This window comes from Carassius carassius, chromosome 12 (assembly GCF_963082965.1).
Source record: "Carassius carassius chromosome 12, fCarCar2.1, whole genome shotgun sequence".
NCBI lineage: Eukaryota > Metazoa > Chordata > Actinopteri > Cypriniformes > Cyprinidae > Carassius > Carassius carassius.
The window spans coordinates 33,137,473-33,156,030 of record NC_081766.1 but is presented as its reverse complement, the minus strand read 5'-3'; the positions used below and the strand labels follow the sequence as shown (position 1 = coordinate 33,156,030).

Genomic DNA, 18,558 nt, shown 5'->3' with positions numbered 1-18,558 from the left:
AAACAGTAGCACTCGTGCAGTAATAACGGAGTGGTTTATTTGTGTTCATACGCTTATGAGGACTTCTCACTAATAAATTGTGTTACTAAGGTTAGTCATTTGCAGAAAACACACGCAGATCATTGCATGGTGCAATGCAATTAATCATTACATTTTCAGAAAAGTTTCCATAATCTTAACCCTACATTGTATTTTAATGACTACCAAGATTCGATTCAACTATGATTTTTTTTTATGCATTTAGTCCACTGCATTTAGTTTTTTTTTAAACATGCTACATTTAAAACAAATTGAAAATCACGAACACCACTTTTTTACCCGTCTAAATATTTGATTTATAAACATTATAATACTACTTTTGGATCAAATGAATGTACTTTTGTAAAATATGTAGATTTTCATTCAAACTATTGATTATAAAGAACAGTTCTAAAGAACAACAAAGAAACACATGATCAAAAACAAAGAGCGCTTGAAGTATCTCAGTGTTTTCCAGACAAGACCAGAAGTTTTGTCCCCTCTCTTCACAGTTCTGTAAGACATGCAAGATCACTGTGTTTATATGAATTCACTTGATATGCAAGTTGATTTCACTGCTTCACGTCCAGCACAGCTGCATGCCTTAAGTGCACTTCAGAGACAACACACACACACACACACACACACACACTTATCTGTCACTTAATGAGTTTTGTGTATTATCTAATGAATATATTAGGCTAGAGATCATGAACCAAAGCTCTCTGTCTAAGTGATGCCCGTGTCGAAAGCTAGAGGCCATGTTAATATTTACTCAAACATCCATTTCAGTCACATGACATCAACTATAGTTATGATATCAGAGGGATAAATAATGCTGAGGAGTACAAAAACGCATGAAAAAATGTTGATCCACACCAAGTCCCTGAAAAGCTTTTTACAGATCTCAAGCTACTGTAAGACAGACATTCACAGCAAAGTCGGATCCAGGAATTAATTCATAATGTGGCATGAGGACTATGACGGGAGACAACACCAAAGCAAACATCCGCACTTATGCACTTATGAGCTGACTTACACGTCCGTGTACATGAACATGAGAAGGACCACAGAGTAATCATCTCATGCTTGAAAAAGGAGTAAAAACGAGTGCTGTCAGAAATGTGGGAAAGTAAGACATTTTTAGACACACTCACCAATCCGCCAAAACTCCCAACACCAAGTATCCAACGATGGAGCCCACCAACAGAGAGAACTTGGCTATATGAACTATCCAGTCAGAGTCGCCCACTAGGTTCCACTGTTGGGACAGAAAGATGGGATAGAAAGGCCTTATTATTAATAGGTTACATATTTCAACCGTATCTGTCAGCATATGAACGACCAGAATTATTAAATGTGCCACATATGAATTTGAGTTTCTAAACCAGGATTTCTCAACCCATTTCCGGAGTCTCCACATCACGGCTCATTTTGGACGTCTCCCTTATTTAACACCAGCTGAGCAGAAGTGTGCTCCATGACCCGAGCTGTATGTGTCCAATCAGGGAAACATCCGACATTTGACAGTTTGTACTGTCCTTACAGATCCAGCATCACACACACAGAAGGGAAATTTCACAGGTGTATTTGTCATCTATTATGAACTCGACAGCAACTGCTTGATAATGAGGGGTGTGCAGGATAAGGTGAGCATTTGATTTCAATAAAGCGCTTCTGATTATTTTCATTTTCACCATTTGTCCATACAGAATTTGCTATGGTGCAAAAACACAGAGGTGCACTCTCAGAAATAAAGGTATTTGTGTGGCAGTACCTTTTCAAAAGGTACCGTTTAGGTGCTAAAAAGAGCACTTTAGGTGCTAATATGTATTTTTAATGTGCACCTTGGGGGTAGATAAGGTACAAGCATATTTTTTAAAAGGGTACTGCATTGACTGCTTTTGTACCTTTTTTCTGGGAGTTTTTTTTTTTTTTATTTGTTGTTGTGATGTTTATGGAACAGCTGAACCTTTAGACAAAATATGTGTATTGTACAAAGTATATTGTATATTCTAATATTATGCCTTGGTAAGTTGATATTTCAATACTCTGTTTGATCAAAGCTCTGTAGCATCAAAACATATAATGCAGTGCAATTATAACACTGATGAACAGATAAACGTTCCTCAAAAGCCTGATGATCATAGCTGAGACTCATCTGAACATGATTATTTCTAAAATAAAAAAAGGTGTATAATCAAGTAAGGTTTCTTTAGTCCAGTAAGTGTTCACATAAATGCTCATAAAGCAATAATACATTTTTTTCACCATTTCCCCTTTTCTATCCGAAACCAAGTTTTATCAAACCCTGTAAAAATGTGCACCCTTTGCACTAAGCTGTAAAAATGTGCTATTACAGCACAAAACTATTATGTAATCTATTATGCTGAACAAACACTTCCAGAGCAGGACAAACAAAGAAATAAACAAGGCAAAAACTGAAGCGAATGAACTTACATTACATTTCCTAAAGAAAGCAAACACAAGCTGCTAGTGGGTTGTATTGTAATCAGGGTTTGTAAAGGAGCTCATGTTTCCTGGGTTTCCCCTGCTGTACACACACTGACGGACTGAAACTGACACAGGATCTGGTTTCCTCTATTGTGTGCGGATTGAGCCGCACCCGTCACATGCTTCAGTATCAGCCAGCTGCCAACCTTACCAACAAACATTAGTCACACACACCATTCTTCCATCAGGCAAGTCAACTTTAACAACATTCAGACCAAAGCCTAACCTGACAAACACACGGCTTTCATAAGCAGACTTCAGCTTATTATCATCGATAAATATTTTGTATGGACTGAGAGAAAAAAGTCTATATTTATGGACTGCATTGAAATCTAATTTAAAAACACTGCAGATTAATATCTTTGATTTGAAGATTTAAACCTTAATTTCTACCATGGTAATTTCTAGCAAGATACAATACTTACTACAGTAAAACTAAACATTTAATACAGCATTAATATGTGTGTGTGTGTGTGTGTGTGTGTGTGTGTGTGTGTTTAAAAATAAAAAACATTTACTTATACTACTACTAAAGTTAAATTTCCAATAAAATGCATACTGTATGTCCAGAACAAAACTATACAGTAAGTCATGTATGTCAGATAACAACTTAATTTAGTACTTAACTTAATACTGTTTGACTAAATACTGGTTAAGGGAGTTTAAAATACTCAAGACACGTTTTATTCAAGATATACATATGCTTATACATATGGTTTTTTGTCTAATACATAAATATACACAAATTAGAGAGGTCAACCAATCCTAGACGTTACTCATATGATAACAGTGTGTAAAGAAAAAACAATAACCAGATTCTAATCACAAAATCTATACATTGAGAGGGCAGCCGTGACAGAAGCTATACTAGAGTTATACTATACTAGAGAAAGAAAGAAAGAAAGAAAGTAGGGTTGCACGATTAATCAAATTTCTATTCGTGATTGCAATTATGGATGCCACAAATACATAATCGTTCAAATCGGCAATTAATCGTTCAAAGTCCTCTTATGTTATTCTGCGCGCTTGCATTTTTTTCTATTGTTTTAGTTTGGCATTTATATTTGTACTTTTTTATCATTTAAAGAAGAAACCAATCAGATGTAAAGTTGATGTTTGAGGTTTAACACTATAGAAAAGCACTAAATGTTTTTCAGTTCAAGTGTTTCTAGCTTATTGATATGCATATATAAATACAGCATGCAGTTGCATCAAACAATGTTATAAACATCATTCAGTGTAAATTGTGATCATCGTAATTAATAATAACAATTAAAATTTCAAGGGAATAATCAACAATTACATTATGCCCTAGAATGAAGGACTTTAAATTATAAACAAGGCAGAAATAGACTTTTATTTTGAAACGTGTGCCCTGTCATCATTTACTCCTCCTCAAGTAATCAAACAGTTGACGGTAGCCATTGACTTCAATAGTAGAGAAATAATACCATGGAAGTCAATGGCTGCCATCAGCTGTTTGGTTAACAAGTGGAAAATCCTGATTATGGTTGAGGTCACTCTGATATTCTGGTATATACTACCTTCATGAATAATTAAAGGGAAGTAATAAGAGCTGTCTTACATCAGAATATAAACATTACAAAACAGGTTATATCTCTCAAACTAATTTGTATTTGATAACTGGTGCTAGAGAGAGGGACATCCCTTTAAAAAAGATTATTACAGTGGCCTTAAACAAGGCCGAGTCTGAGAGGTGATTTCCATGAGATGATCTGACAAAATTATAATGCTGAAGGCTTTGAGTGTTTCGTACACACAGCTATGTGAATGAGGAAAGGGACGGCATGCAGAAGAGAATCAGCCCCAGAGAGAAAATTCAAGGCAGAGAGACAGAGATTGCCGCAGATTTTCTGCCTAGCAACAGACTAGCAGTGAGACACAGCCCTCGCTTGAACAGTGTTATTACTTTATAGTTCAGAGGGAAGAACTAAATGAGAGCGGGAATGAAAGCAGAGGAAGTGACACACACACACTTGCGTGTGCATGTGTGTGTAATGTAAAGTGAGCGGCTCGCGATTATATCATGACAGTGAGATCACGATACAGAGATCTAGATTCACCATTCTGGACTGTACATTTACATCAGTTCATTTAGCAGATGCTTTTATCAGAAGCGACTTACGACTGTAGAAGTGGTCAATTCTACAGAGGGCCATTCCACGTCTTTTCCTTTTACATTGCTAGCAGCTAACTTCAACTTTTAAAACCATTTCCTCAGCTCAAAACACAAATGTTTCTGCCTGTTTGAAATCCAAATTGGATTCTGATGTGAGGTAGAGATATATAATTTTTAAAATCTGAACATTTTGTATACACTTACTGACTTTGTCAATAATGGCAAAGAAAAACTGGGCATCCTACACGAAACAATGGAGGATCATTTCCACAACAGACCTTCAAGTTGTTCTGAGCAGAAACATGCTCACTGTTGCTATGAGATGAATGATAAATGAAACAATGTGTTCTTAAATCTGCTGAAATATCAAACATGTTTGATCTCCTTTGACTGGATGGAAACAGAGTCTGTGACCATCACACACTACGTGATTTTCAATGCAATCAGTCAACTCAAATCTGTACACTGGCTCTGAGTTTTGCAACTTTCATCCACTTCTCCAGAATGTAAACCGGGGGGGAAATCAGGGCAAAAATAATGTAGTGTATTCCAGGTTTAAGAGATGAAACAGACCAAACGGCTCTGTCTTTAAAACAGTGATTCGATCGTAAACAGAAAAAAATTCAATGTCTAATAGTGTTCCTGTGGCTCAATGTTAAAGCATTGTATTAGCAGCGCAAGGTTGTGGGTTCGATTCCCAGGGAACAAGTGTTAGACAAAAATGTTAGCCTAGAAATCTAGATATAGAATAGAATAGAATATAGAAATCTTGGCCAGGATGTGTCCAGAAAAAAAAAACAGGGTGTACCCCAGATATAGATATGTTTGCCCCAGATCTGCAATTCGGCACTACAATCAAGTCACATTCATCTATACAGTGCTTTATACAGCACAGACTGCTTCAAAGGTAATAAAAAAATAAATAAAAAAATTAAACCTGTTACTTAAGTTTTTTTTTTTTCATGTCTCTGAATTTGTTTTATAAATTAATTGATAAATGTAGTTTGATGAAAAAATTTGATGTTGCCTTGACAAAGCCAGGTCTCAAAGTCTAAAATTAGTTTGAAGATTTTACTCAGAGAAGGTCAGAGAAATACAATAAAATGTCACTAACACATTTTAGCACATTGCTAAAATGTGTGTAGCGTGTTTAACATGTTGCTAACACTTTGTTAGCATGATTTAATAAGTTGCTTCAATGCTATCGTATTATAAAACGTTGCTAACATGATGTAGCACATTGCTAACATCTTTTAATGTTTCAAACCTATTTTAACACTATGCGAGCATGTCTTAACACGTACAGCATGAATCTGCATGTTTCATGTTGTTAACAAATTGCTAACATGTCTTAGCATGTTGCTAGCATGTTTCTAACATTTACATGATGCTAGTGTGTTTTGACACTAAATGTACAGAATGTTTTAAACAGGAATATTAAGAAGAGAAGACAACGTCTAATGTTATGACTACAAGTACAAACTTCTTTCTTGACTTTTTTTTTTTTACAACAAATAGCTACCACAGTTAAACTATTGCCGCGTTTCCACCGAAATTACCCGGAACATTTGTACCAGGAACTTTTTTTCCCAGGAACTTTTTCCCCCCAGACCTGTTGCTTTCTGCGTTTCCACCGCGGTGTAAAGTACCGGGAAGATTAGGCAAATAGACTGGTGACGTAGGTCTGCGCGCGTTTCTCAATACAAAGTACGCTGATTTTGGACGTGCATTCTCGGTAGTGCGGACTTTGTGCATTCGACTCGGGAGTGTGTGATGTCCTTCAGACGCAAGTCCAGTAAATCTGCAAACAGCAGCGTACTTGATAACTTCATTCAGCTGACCATGGCTACTGCTATTTTCCTCTCTGTATCTGTATACTATATTGTATAATTTACAATAAAACGAAATAGGATATCAAATACCACTGCCTCCTTTCGTTTTCATTTAAGCATAATAACAGCTGCAGAAATGTACTTAGTTCAGGGATATGTGTATACAGCCATTACAATGAAACGAATTATTATATAGATTTGCCTTTTTTATTTTCATTTTAACATATAGATAAATTGAATACAGACCAAAGAAAACCTGTTAGATTTACCCCGCAGCTGAATTATATTTTATGTTTAACCACTAAAGAGACATCAGAGCCCGCGGCACACATCAGAAGGTCTAGCCGAGGAGAGGCTGCTTCTCGTTGGATACATGATCACTGAGCTCTCGCTGGTCGCGTGGAGCTGACCGTCTCTGAGATCGGCGAAATACATTTTTAAATGGGCGCTGTCTTTATAAATAAACCACAGATTTGAGTTTTAAACAACTACATTCTCGCCTGAAATACTTTTAAAATTACATTTCATGACACAATAACAGTAATATTTTGAAAATGTTGATCCGAATAAATGGTGGTTGAAGTCACAATGCTGAGTGAACTCAACCAATCAGGATGTTTAGCGGCCAAGTCCTGCCCCCGAAAGTTCCGGAACTTTGAAAAAGTACCACCTCACCAGCAGGGACTTTCTGAGGGGCATTTTTTTACCCGGAACTTTATTTAGTTCCTGGTTCCTGCGGTGGAAACACACCGAGTACCAGGCCAAAGTCCCTAGTTCCTGGGTAAAGTTCCTGCGGTGGAAACGCAGCATATGGTTACTATAGCAAAACCATGGTTAATTTGTGGTTACCAGGATTTAACAATAACCATGTTTTGTTGGTGTTTAAATTGCATCTCTGATGCCACCCAGATAGCCTTAGCAACACCATGAGGATCAGTGAGTTTATATGCATGTTGATTAAGAGATATTTAATAAGCCGACAATGTGTTAAACCATTTCTCTGGGGTTTTAAAAGCTTTTCAATTCACATAATCAATAGAACACATGGATGATCATGGGAAATATCCTAACTTTTAAAAATGTCTTGTGAACATGGTTTTCTTGCGTTCCTGGGTTACTGGGAAATGGGATTTCAATAAAAAGATCTGTGGTAGTTTTCTGTACTGTAACTGCATACAGAAGCAATGTTCTGAAAACCACACGGTTACTCAGTTCCCTGATAGCACACGGACATCACCGAGATGTCTATGTGCAATAACTCTGTAGGACGTTAGTCAGACTTTTAGAAAATGTCTTTTAAATGTTTATGATTTAGAAAGAATGTAAAACAGAGATGTCTATCAGAGGTTTGTACACAGCAGATACTTTAACAGACGCAATCTTTAACAGACATCTTGCAGACGTATCTGGGTTCCTTCAGAAAACATAAAAACATTTCAAATAAAATCAGGTTTAATTTGCTGTGTTCTTTAAACACAAATATAAGGGCATCATTCAGTCATTTGGACAGTGCACTGCATGTGGGATTGGGAATGTGTCCTTCTGCATAACTCTGTCTTCAAGAGAGCGAGAGAAAGAAAGAGCAATAAGAGAGAAAGAGAGAGAGAGAAAGAGAGAGAGAGAGAGAGAGTGAAGGGTGAATTGTGGGTAAAACAAGGAAGAGGGCAAAAAGGGCCCATTGTCTTTTGTCTGTCATCATGTGTTACTTCACCAAAGTATAGAACAGAAACAGTCAGAATAGTCATAAAAAAAAACAATAAATCAAAGAAATCTTTAACAAATTAATCAATTATTAAAATAGGGCCAAAATGCCAAAAGGAAACATTGATGTTTTCTGCACATACACGAGGAACAAAACGTTCTTCTCCACTTGTAATAACAATAATATCTATTTTCTATTGTTAGACACACTGTCTGCAAACAATAGCATGAGACACATAGTGGTGCAGGTGTATGACATCAGAACATGTACATACAAGACTAATTCACCTCTGGTTCCTTCGAGATTTTCATATGGGTTTTTACTACTTTGTTTTTGAATTGATGAGAAAAATACCTATGGGACGCATAACTTGAAGACACTTTAATGGTTTGTTCTACAATGTAAATGTTATGTTTATTTTTGAAAACGTATGTTTCTAGTAAGTAACTAGACGAGAGTTTAGGTGGGGTGTGAGTGTGTGCAGTTTACGTCATAGAACAAAACGCCAGAGTATCTTCAAGTTATGTTTACCACAGGCTTTATTTCACTAATAAATTGAAAAACCCCATTGGAAAATCAAGAATGAACCAGCGGTGTATTAATCGTGCACCCCTGCAGCACTCTATACTGTCAGCAGGAATAAGTCAAATCCCAAACAGGCTGGGTTATAGGTTTGATCATTCTACATTTACAAAGACTGTTTCAGTTATGCATATTCTGTCAAGGTCATCTGAGTCCAGCTCATAAGTCTGATTGAAAATCTGTGAAGAAGCAACTTGTGTTTCTGTCTAGAAGACCATGTCACTCCAGCTGATAAAGGAACTGTGAGCTGACCTCAGCAACTTCAGACTGGACAGCTGGGTAAATACAATGTGTGTGGGTGGATGCATATGCTGCATGTGTGCAAATGTGTCTGCAGAAAACTACAGCTCACATTTCCATGTCCATCAGAGCTCACACAAACAAAGAAGCCCACTCGATCGGCGTCACGTTACAATGGTGATCTAACCTTGACAGCTGCTTTAGTAAACGCTCACTTTGCAATTTTTATGTTGTTAAAACACATCAGAAAATCTATGATAACGAACAATGCACAAAGAAAAAATCCAGTTGATACAATATGTAGGAAGTTCTGTAGAACCAGCAGCGTTCTGAAGGATGCGACGCACCCCTGTCATCATCTTTTGTCTTTGCTGCCATCTGGGAAACGCTATAAACTGAACACTATCACCATTCCCTCGTTGTACATCAAATGTGCAATGACAACTGTAGAAACTGTCATCTGACCAGACCCAGTTTCCACTCCACAATAGATGCTGGATCACACTCATTTCCCAAAATGGCTTAATTATTATAGAGAAGCAGAAAGTCAACAGTTACGTTGTTTCTAGATCATTTGGCATGATCATATCTTGAGCAAATGGTGACAAACTGGAGAACGGGAATGGGTTTGGGACACAGAGAACCATCTCAGACAATGGGGTGCTACAACTTCATTAACATACAGAGCACAGCTGTTAGCGCAGAAGAGCAACTTCATTTACATTAAAGGTAGTGAACTGTCAGTGTATAAAAGGTTCGAAGGATGTTCGGAGTTCATTCCGACTGTGCTGATACCATATACGTTGTCACTACTATGCTTTAATAAACCCCTATTGTAATAAAAATCTATTTTGATCAGGCACATTTATAGACAAGCTCTTAATTACTCCATGTGGCTTCACTGCTTGGTGTAATTGGTCAGATTTTGTTTTAAGCCATGACTATCATAATCAGCAGCTTTGTGTATAAAAGCTTTTATTGCAGTTTACAGTTTGGAAAGGACAGAAGGACTTTCAAAATGGCAGACATAAACAATTACTTTGTGGAGTTTTCTTTAGCATGAACAACTAAATCTGTGCAGAGTCAAGAAAGGACCTCAAGACAACTTGGAGACCAGGACACACACACATTGTTTCTAGACCAGGGGTGTCCAGCTCCAACCTGTCTGATGGTTTCTAGCGGAGGTCCTGAAGACCTTGAACAGCTGGTTTTGGGTGTGTTTAACTGAGAGGCCTAGGGGCAAAACATCGTCTGCCTCGTGTGTAACCTTCCAGAACAATCCATCTGCTTCAGCAACACGTGTTCATCAGTCTACATCAGCTCAGCAACTAGTAACCAAATTAGTAAAAGAAGAAATCCTAACGTATAGCCTCTGAACAACCATTTTCAATGTTGATAAAATAATAAGATCTCTCGAGCAGCAAATCAGCATCTAGAATGATTTCTGAAGGATCATGTGACATTCAAGACTGGAGTAATGATGCTGAGAATTCAGCTTTGCCATTACAGAAAAAAATTTAATTAGAAGCTTTATCTAAAATTTTAACAGTCAATTATCAATTTTAATATTTCACAATTTTGCTTTTGACTTCCGTGAGCTTAACTTCTGAGTGGCTCATGTGCAAAGCCAACCTCATAAGTCAAGTGACTATTACGTTTTGAATATGGACATTTTTCTTACAAAAACACATTGATTCGCTACAGGAGGACTTGGTTGGACTTTTTGAATGGATGTGCATTGTATTAAACTTCTGATGGACCGATGGAGTATAACACCCACTGAGTGCCATTAAACAGCTGAATAAAGTTGAAAATCAATTACATTCTAGAAGCAATTTAATCAAACAACTGCTAATGCGATCAGAATTTGGCAACACTAACAGCATCTTCGCTCCTATTATCCAAACAACTTCTTTAATTCCATATAATATACTTGATTACACAATCATTTATGGGCCTATATGAGTTACGGATGAAATGAATGTTACACTCAGCACATTATTTTTTTAAGTAAATGGAAAAAAAAAAACTTCAGATAAAGTAGATCAGCAGTACCTACAGTATTTTTATCCTACACTGATCATTTTATCCGATTTACACACTTGCTACTGGATCGAAACCCTTCAGGTCTAATCCTAACCTTGTCATCAGAATACAACATTAGAGCCAAATGTGCAGCTCTGTATCTTCCAGTGATGATATTCTCCTACTCATTTTACCTCATCTTATTAAAATAAAAGCCTGTTGGGCATCCAATGCAATTAGAACAGTCCTCAAAATCTGAAGGGGCTCTCCCGATGGAAAATGACTTCCAGAGGATTTTTTTCAGGGACTTCTCCAACTTCCTCAACTCAATCGAAGAGATTCTCTCTTTCACAGGGTAGGAGACTACAGATCTTATTTCGAACACTGCGTCGAGGAGTCAACCATTTCTTTATTCTGAGCTATTCCTTTGCAGATCCACTTCCTTGTTTTGGCTCATGCCTTACAGTTGCTATCAGCTTCTTTTCACCCAGTGAAACTGTGAGCAAACGTGTCAAAATCCGACTTATCTGCATGAAATAAATAGTCCCAGAAGTCCTGCTTCTCGTTAGGGACGCACGTGTAAAGATTGACCGTGAGGTTGAGTGAGTTTAATGATGTGCCTTTAATTATGGTGCACATGCACACGGAGTTGCTGAGTTTGCTGATAGCGAGCTGTACTTTAGTGTGTTACCTGTCAGCATTTCATTATTAATCTCTCATTGAGCCAATGAGACTTTGTGAGACATCTTGATCTTTGCATTGTGGTACTAAAGGCCTGTGGGTATTTTAGCTTTTCATTACAGATTATTCAGATTGAGGATTCATATTTTTCTGATCATAAGCTGATAATTTTTTTAAACTATATTGTCCAGGCCTGCGAAACAACCTCTTAATCAGTTTCAATTTTAATTTCTGGTGCAAATCCTTTAATTTGTAATAAAAAATAAATAAAAAATAAAAGTTTTTATTAATAAGATCCAAAATATTCACTCTAATATTGTGCACTCTGGGAATGTCTCTCGTACTGATTATTGCAATTCTGCTGTATTTTCTTGTTTAGTCTATTTCTAATTTAATGGACATTATTTGTCATTTAAAACATGTATCCTGTACTTTGGATCCTATTCCCACATTTTTAACTATGAAAGCTTTAGATACCATTGGTCCATATATTCCGTTTATTATTAATAGTGGTCATGTTGCATCCTGTTTTAAACATGCAATGATACACACTGTACTTTAAAAACCTATCCTTGATCCACAAGTCCTAGCCAATTAACGGCCTATATCAAAACTTCCTTTCCTTTTAAAAGTACTGGAGATGATTGTTCTTTATCAGCTTTCCTCCTTAAAGAATATATTGATATATTGAACAAGTCTGGGTTCGGAGCTTAGTATAGTACAGAATCAGCTCTTCTGAAAGTGTTAAACGATTTGCTATTAGCTGTTGACTCTGGGAAATGTTGGGTTTTGGTCCATTTCGATCTAAGGTTGGCTTATGACACTATCGACCATTCTATTTTATTGAGACGACCGGAGGAGTATGTTGGGATTAGGGGAACAAATTTGAACTGGTTCACATCCTATCTTAAGGGCTGACCTTTTTCTGTTGCTATTGAGAATTTTACCTATGTTATATACATGTGGAGTACCACAGGGTTCCGTTTTAGGCCCGGTTTTGTTCTCCCTTTATCTTCTTCCTTTAGCTATAATTTTTCTTAAATATCAGATCTCATACCATCTTTAAGCATATGATATACAGTTTTATCTTCCAATGCAACCAGATGACAATATATCTCTAGTCTCTGATCGATTGTGCAAGTGAAGTTAAAACTTGGATGGCAGAATTATTTTTTTTTTTTACAGCTAGATTCTAAGACAGAAGTGTTGGTCTTTGGATGGCCTGAATGTGCTTCCATCCTTTCTAAACCTTTGAGTCCTTTAACTAAAACTGTAGGCACTTGTGCTCAGAATTTGGGTGTTATTTTTAACCCGGCACTCAAATTTGATAAACAGATAAATTCAGTAGTAAAAATATGCCTTTTTTTTCATTTTAAGTAGGATTGCTAAAATTTAATTCTTTCTTTTAAGGATCTGGAGACTATTATTCATGCATTTATTTCAACAAGATTGGATTATTGTAATTCATTGCATTTAGGAATTACTCAGTCTTGTTTATCTAGTCTCCAGATAGTCTAAAATGCTGCATGCTATGATGCCCCTGAAACTTAAGGTGCTTTTTCCGTGTCCCATTGTATATAAAGATCAGCCTCCTCTTTTCAGGTTTTTAAGTCTTCACTTAAGACTTATCTTTTAAAACGGCTTTTGGTCTGGAGTAAACGCCGTCAAATATTTGATAATGTGTGATATTATTTGTTTTATATGGTTAGTTGTTTTATGTATTTTAGTTTTTAATTTTGTACAGCACTTTGGTCGACACGGTCAATATTAAATGTGCTATATAAATCAATAAAACTACACTAAACTAAAATACCATCAGTGCTGGGTAGATTACTTAAAAATTGTAGTCCGTTTCTGATTCCAAAATTCATGACAGAAATTGTAGTTAATAACATAATCCATTACATTACACAGTTAAGGTATTATAATCAGACTACTTTTTGATTACTTTTGACCTAATTTGTTTATCACATTGATTTAAATAGCAGAATCTTGTACAATGTTGATATAAAAAATACACAAAAAAGACAACATATTCCATTCATTGGAGTGAAATAAAAATTATATCACATCAAAGTTTCCCAACCTGGGGTTCATGAAGGAACTGCGGGGGTTTGTGAGTTTAATTAAAAGCTAACAATGAAATCATACAAATGTGAAATTAAAATAAAACTTTTTACATTTACAACAATCAAAATCAAACCCTTAATAATAAGTATAACTGTAGTCTGATTGAGCATTTTAAAATTTATTATAATATAATTATAAGTTAATTTTTGGAACCTGATAACATAATCCAGATAACATGGAACCTGTTGCTACCTAGCACTGGGTACTATGTACTTTAGCGCTTATAGCTAAACCAAACAAGTTTACTGAAGTGAATGATGCCAATTCACATCTGATTCTAATGTTGAAAGTGTACCAACATCTGAGACACAGTCATAAAATCCTATATGATCAGTGTATATGAAAACAAACAAAAGGACACCTCAAAGCCAGCCTAACCTAACTGAACAAATATTGATCGTTCCAGAATTTGCAAGCGTCACTCTTTATGAGAAGAGCTCAAACTAGGAAATAACCAGCGCGGTCATCTGTCATTTACGCAAAAACACAATGCCAGCAGAAACTGTCATTAAAGTCAGCTTCAAAAACATATTTATTGCCAAACAACGTTGTTGTCTGGAATTTCTTGATGAGCTCAAACACAAGTAAGACACCGAAGCATACATAAATTATTCCAACCATTATAAAGAATGAAATACAGATGCATAAGTGCCAGAAGAGTTAAACCATGGATCATCCTACAATAGGTACCATTCAAAAAGCATGCAGACTTAGTTTTAATTGCTTAATTTAATTTATTAAAGTCGACTGCCTGAGGGTAAAGGAATAAAAAAAAAATTGTTTTCGGATGTGGAACCACTAAGAATTAAGCCTTTTTTTTCCTGCAAACATGAGACATAAATGTCATAAATGGTGGACAAACCACAATATTATTGAGAAAGTCATCTTTCTTTGTCAGCTCTATAAAACCTGAAGATACCAGCTTTATATACTCTGACAGAAAACACCAATAGCCATAACACTAATCTCTCACCAGTCGCGAATCATAAAATGCATGAGAAATGCATGAGTATGTGTTGAATTTGAGCGAAAGCACGTGAAATACTACAACAATCATACAAGTGTGGTCAACCTGAACAACAGATCCATGCAGGAGTTGCAGCATGCGGCATGTTTTACTATGGTTCTGAAATAAATAAGTAGATGCCAGAAACGCCTCACTTTCCCTGGAGAAAGCTTTGAAAGAAGCTTTAGCGGCCTGGCTGAGGACTTTGTGAAAACAGTGAGTGTCTTTGACAACAGACAATGGCTCAAATACAGCGAAAACTACCTAATGCATGAGATTTATAATAGCTTAAAATTATTTCTAAAATAAAGTTTAAATGAGAAACAAAACTAGTGTCTACAGGTGTCAAATGTATCATTTCATTTGTTGTACTAGCATACTTTTAGTTATTTTTAAATGCAATGAGAGCCATAGATTTAAAAACCATACTTAGTGATGAATTATTTCAATATTGATTTCTGAAAGATTGTGTAATACTGAAGACTGGAATAATTATGCTGAAAATTCAGCTCTGCATCACAGAAATAAAGATTTTTAAATATATTCATATTGAAAACAGCTTTTTAAAATTGTAATAATATTTAACAATACTACAATTTTTACTGTATTTTTGTGCTCAAATTCAGCTTTGCAGTAAACATAATCTGCAGCTGTTAATGGATCATGTGGACCACAGTTTCAATAAATAAATAAAAGAGATGACTCACTTTTGACTGCTGGAATGGCATGCCAACACAGTTCTAGGATTTCCTTTCAGAGAGAACAGCAAAGCCACGGGTAAATTGATGCTTTCGTAAGTTTGCTGATTCACTCTCATTGCAGGCTGTGTGCAAGGCTCATAGGACAGTGAGTCTTTTACGATTTTCACTACCATATATTTCTTTTTACGAATGTTGCACAAGACAACATATTTTAAGCACATATGTTTTAAAGTATCACCTCTCTGCTTGTTCATGACACATTACATCATCATGATGAGCATTCTAGACCATCGTAGTGAATGTTCCTCGTTACCAGATCAGCAGAGAAGAACATAATGTGTCACTGATATGATAAACACAAAAGGCCTACGCTGGCCTTCTCTTATCTCCGTAGGCTGCTCAGAATTACTGTGTAACCCTCACAGTCTGTTGACCAATATTTCACTATTGCACAATAACCAGACAGGCGAATAGAGGCTGAAGGGCAGGACACAGATGGTTAAAAGGGTGCAGTTGTTGTTTTTAAAAGCGGTTATGTCATCTGGTAAACATCAGTGACATGACACCCCATGATTGCAGGCCCCCTGTCAGCTGTTGAAGCATTTGACTCATATTTATCTCAGTCAGCAATGCCATTGGTGTAGAGTTGCTCCTTTGCACTGTAATGCAGGCCCCTCAATGCTTCGTAAACAAACTCACATTCATGTGGGAGCTCGCATAAAAAGAAATAAGTGAAATTTAAGTGTGTTAATACCATGCATGCTTCTATGCACGTCCATGAACTTGAAAACGCCTGCCAGCCAAAAGCTCAAGTTCCTCTCCTGTTCCCTGACAAACTGAGTGCAAAACGAATATTGCTGTTATTACGGACGAGTTGAACGCACACTCTTACCTTGGTGACAACATTTTGCTCTAGTCCAATTTGCAGTTGACATCCTGACGGCGTACAGACGCATTGTGATGAGGATGATGATGATGATGATGAGCCATTAGTGGGGTTGTTTCCATTAGCCACAGCCGACACATTGGACGAGGGCTGGCTGGAGTTCGGCTGCACCTGAGCGCACGGCTGAGGCACATACAGGAGAAACCTGTCCGAAAACTGGCTGAAGCCAATGAAAATGGCCGGGATGCATGTTAAAAGGACCAGCAGTTTCTGAAATCTCCCAAATCCGCCCAAGTTAGGCAGCACGCTGCCATCGATCTGCGAAAGTAAACCGTGCGATTTATTAGTTTCGGGGGTGACGAAGCCGTTCTCCGGTGGATGAGGCTCGATGTCCAGCTGAGACACGGCCATCACCGTCTCACACATACCGCAGCGCGGCTCGGGAATGCGTCAGAACCGAACAATCCCCGTTCACACCGGATGCGCGTACCTGCAATCAGAAGGAGAGCTCGGTGTCCGGTGCTCGGGGAGTGGTTCGCTTGTCTTCACCCGTTTAAAAGTCGTCAGGAACTATTCGCGATCAATCAATAGATAGGCTACTGTAAAAGTCACCGGCTCGGCCCGCTCCACTTCCCAAACACGCTTCTAGTCAGAAAACAACAACGTTCAAGGAAAGCAATTCGTTTCATCGGCATGTTGCGGATCCGTGGCCATTTCCAGCCTTCACAGCCACAGGTAACACACCTGTCCCGGTCCGCGCCGCGCGCGCGTCACATTACACTCACACCCGCGTCATGACCCACTCCCGAGCCGAGGAATCTCTCCTTCCGACACAAATAACCGACTTATTTCGGGGATGACAGGGACCGAGCAAACCGTCCTGAGGGCGGAACCTCGACTGAACGCCCCTTCAGCCATTGATTCCAGTCACAGTGATCAGCTACTGAAGCTCATTAGCCTCTGTTTACGAGTATACACGCTATAAGCTACTTTTTTAATATATATATATATATAGATTCATGTGGTTGTGCTGTTTAATAATCCAATTATCTTGTGTGAGGATGATATAGACCTGTTTTCGTTCTGGTGTAAATGCTGCCATCTACTGTATCTGTCCGAACTGGCAGGACTATTTAAATGACAATAGGAAAATAAATTACAAATTGAAATAAATGTTAAGGTGTATTTAACAAAGGACTTCTGAATTTAATATAGGCACACTCTCAGAGAAGCTGTTCCTGGGGTTGTGTAACCTTTCAAAGGTTATAATGTGCAATTAAGGTGTACTAATACACTATGTGCACTAATGTGCACCCTTGAGGGGTAAATCAGGTACAGAAGTGCACCTTTTGAAAAGGTACAGCCCCAGTAACAGCTTTTGTACCTTTTATTTATTAATACATTTTTCATTAATTATTTTATTCTTTTTTTTTTTTCTTTTTTTTGATCAGATGTTGGATCAGATGTAGGTACACAGCAGATGCTTTCCAGATGAAGCGAGCTTTAGCAGACATCTTGAAGATGTGCGCGTGCTATCTTGGACAGGTATATATATATATATATATATATTGCATATTTTGAAGCAACAACTTCCAATGTTTAGGGACACGCATTATTGGAGTAAGCCTTCCATCTAGTGGTGACCAAAAGAGTCACAAGAATTGTCTTGTAATTATGTTTCCGGAAGAGAGAAAAAAATTAAAGCAACTTGAGGATTCGAAGGCAGTGTTTGGGCAGCTGGACTCCTTTTATCTCAGGAGTAAAGCACATTAACTGAAGGTTGAACATGTTTTTACTTGTGTTCACTTTCAGTTTGCTCAATTCATTGTTGGACTGCTCCTTTATTCACTGATCGAAGACTCCTGCCATGAAAACAAAGCAATAAAAAAAAAAAAAAAAAAAAAAACAACGACAACATCTAATTAATGATAAAGTTTTTATTTAAAAATACAAAATGTTTGATTTATGCTGTGGTTTTGTCAAATTCGTCAAATGCAAAACTTTTTAAAATTAGAATAGTTAAGAATACATTTTGTGGGTTCTGACTTTCAATAAAATTCCATTATCATAATTTATTTATATTTGTATTTATTTGTTTATA

General features: G+C 37.0%; 1 protein-coding gene and 1 long non-coding RNA gene across 3 annotated transcripts in view; one reads left to right on the top strand and one right to left on the bottom strand.

Moving 5' to 3' along the window:
* LOC132155288 (solute carrier family 22 member 23-like) overlaps positions 1-17,385 on the bottom strand; it is a 57,408-nt gene extending 40,023 nt beyond the window's left edge. The window contains exons 1-2 of one of the 2 annotated variants that reach the window (XM_059564167.1): positions 16,464-17,385; positions 1,176-1,279 (exon numbers count right to left, since the gene is read on the bottom strand). In XM_059564167.1, the coding sequence (XP_059420150.1) occupies positions 1,176-1,279; positions 16,464-16,883 (524 nt within the window). In that variant the 5' untranslated portion in view covers positions 16,884-17,385. Of the gene's footprint in view, positions 1-1,175; positions 1,280-15,577; positions 15,707-16,463 lie in introns of those variants that run through there. The other variant, XM_059564168.1, reaches the window with a different exon arrangement.
* LOC132155289 (uncharacterized) lies at positions 17,056-18,329 on the top strand. Its single transcript, XR_009437235.1, has 3 exons — positions 17,056-17,192; positions 17,909-18,002; positions 18,061-18,329. It is a non-coding gene; the product is annotated as an uncharacterized LOC132155289 (long non-coding RNA).
* The last annotated feature ends 229 nt before the right edge of the window (positions 18,330-18,558 follow it).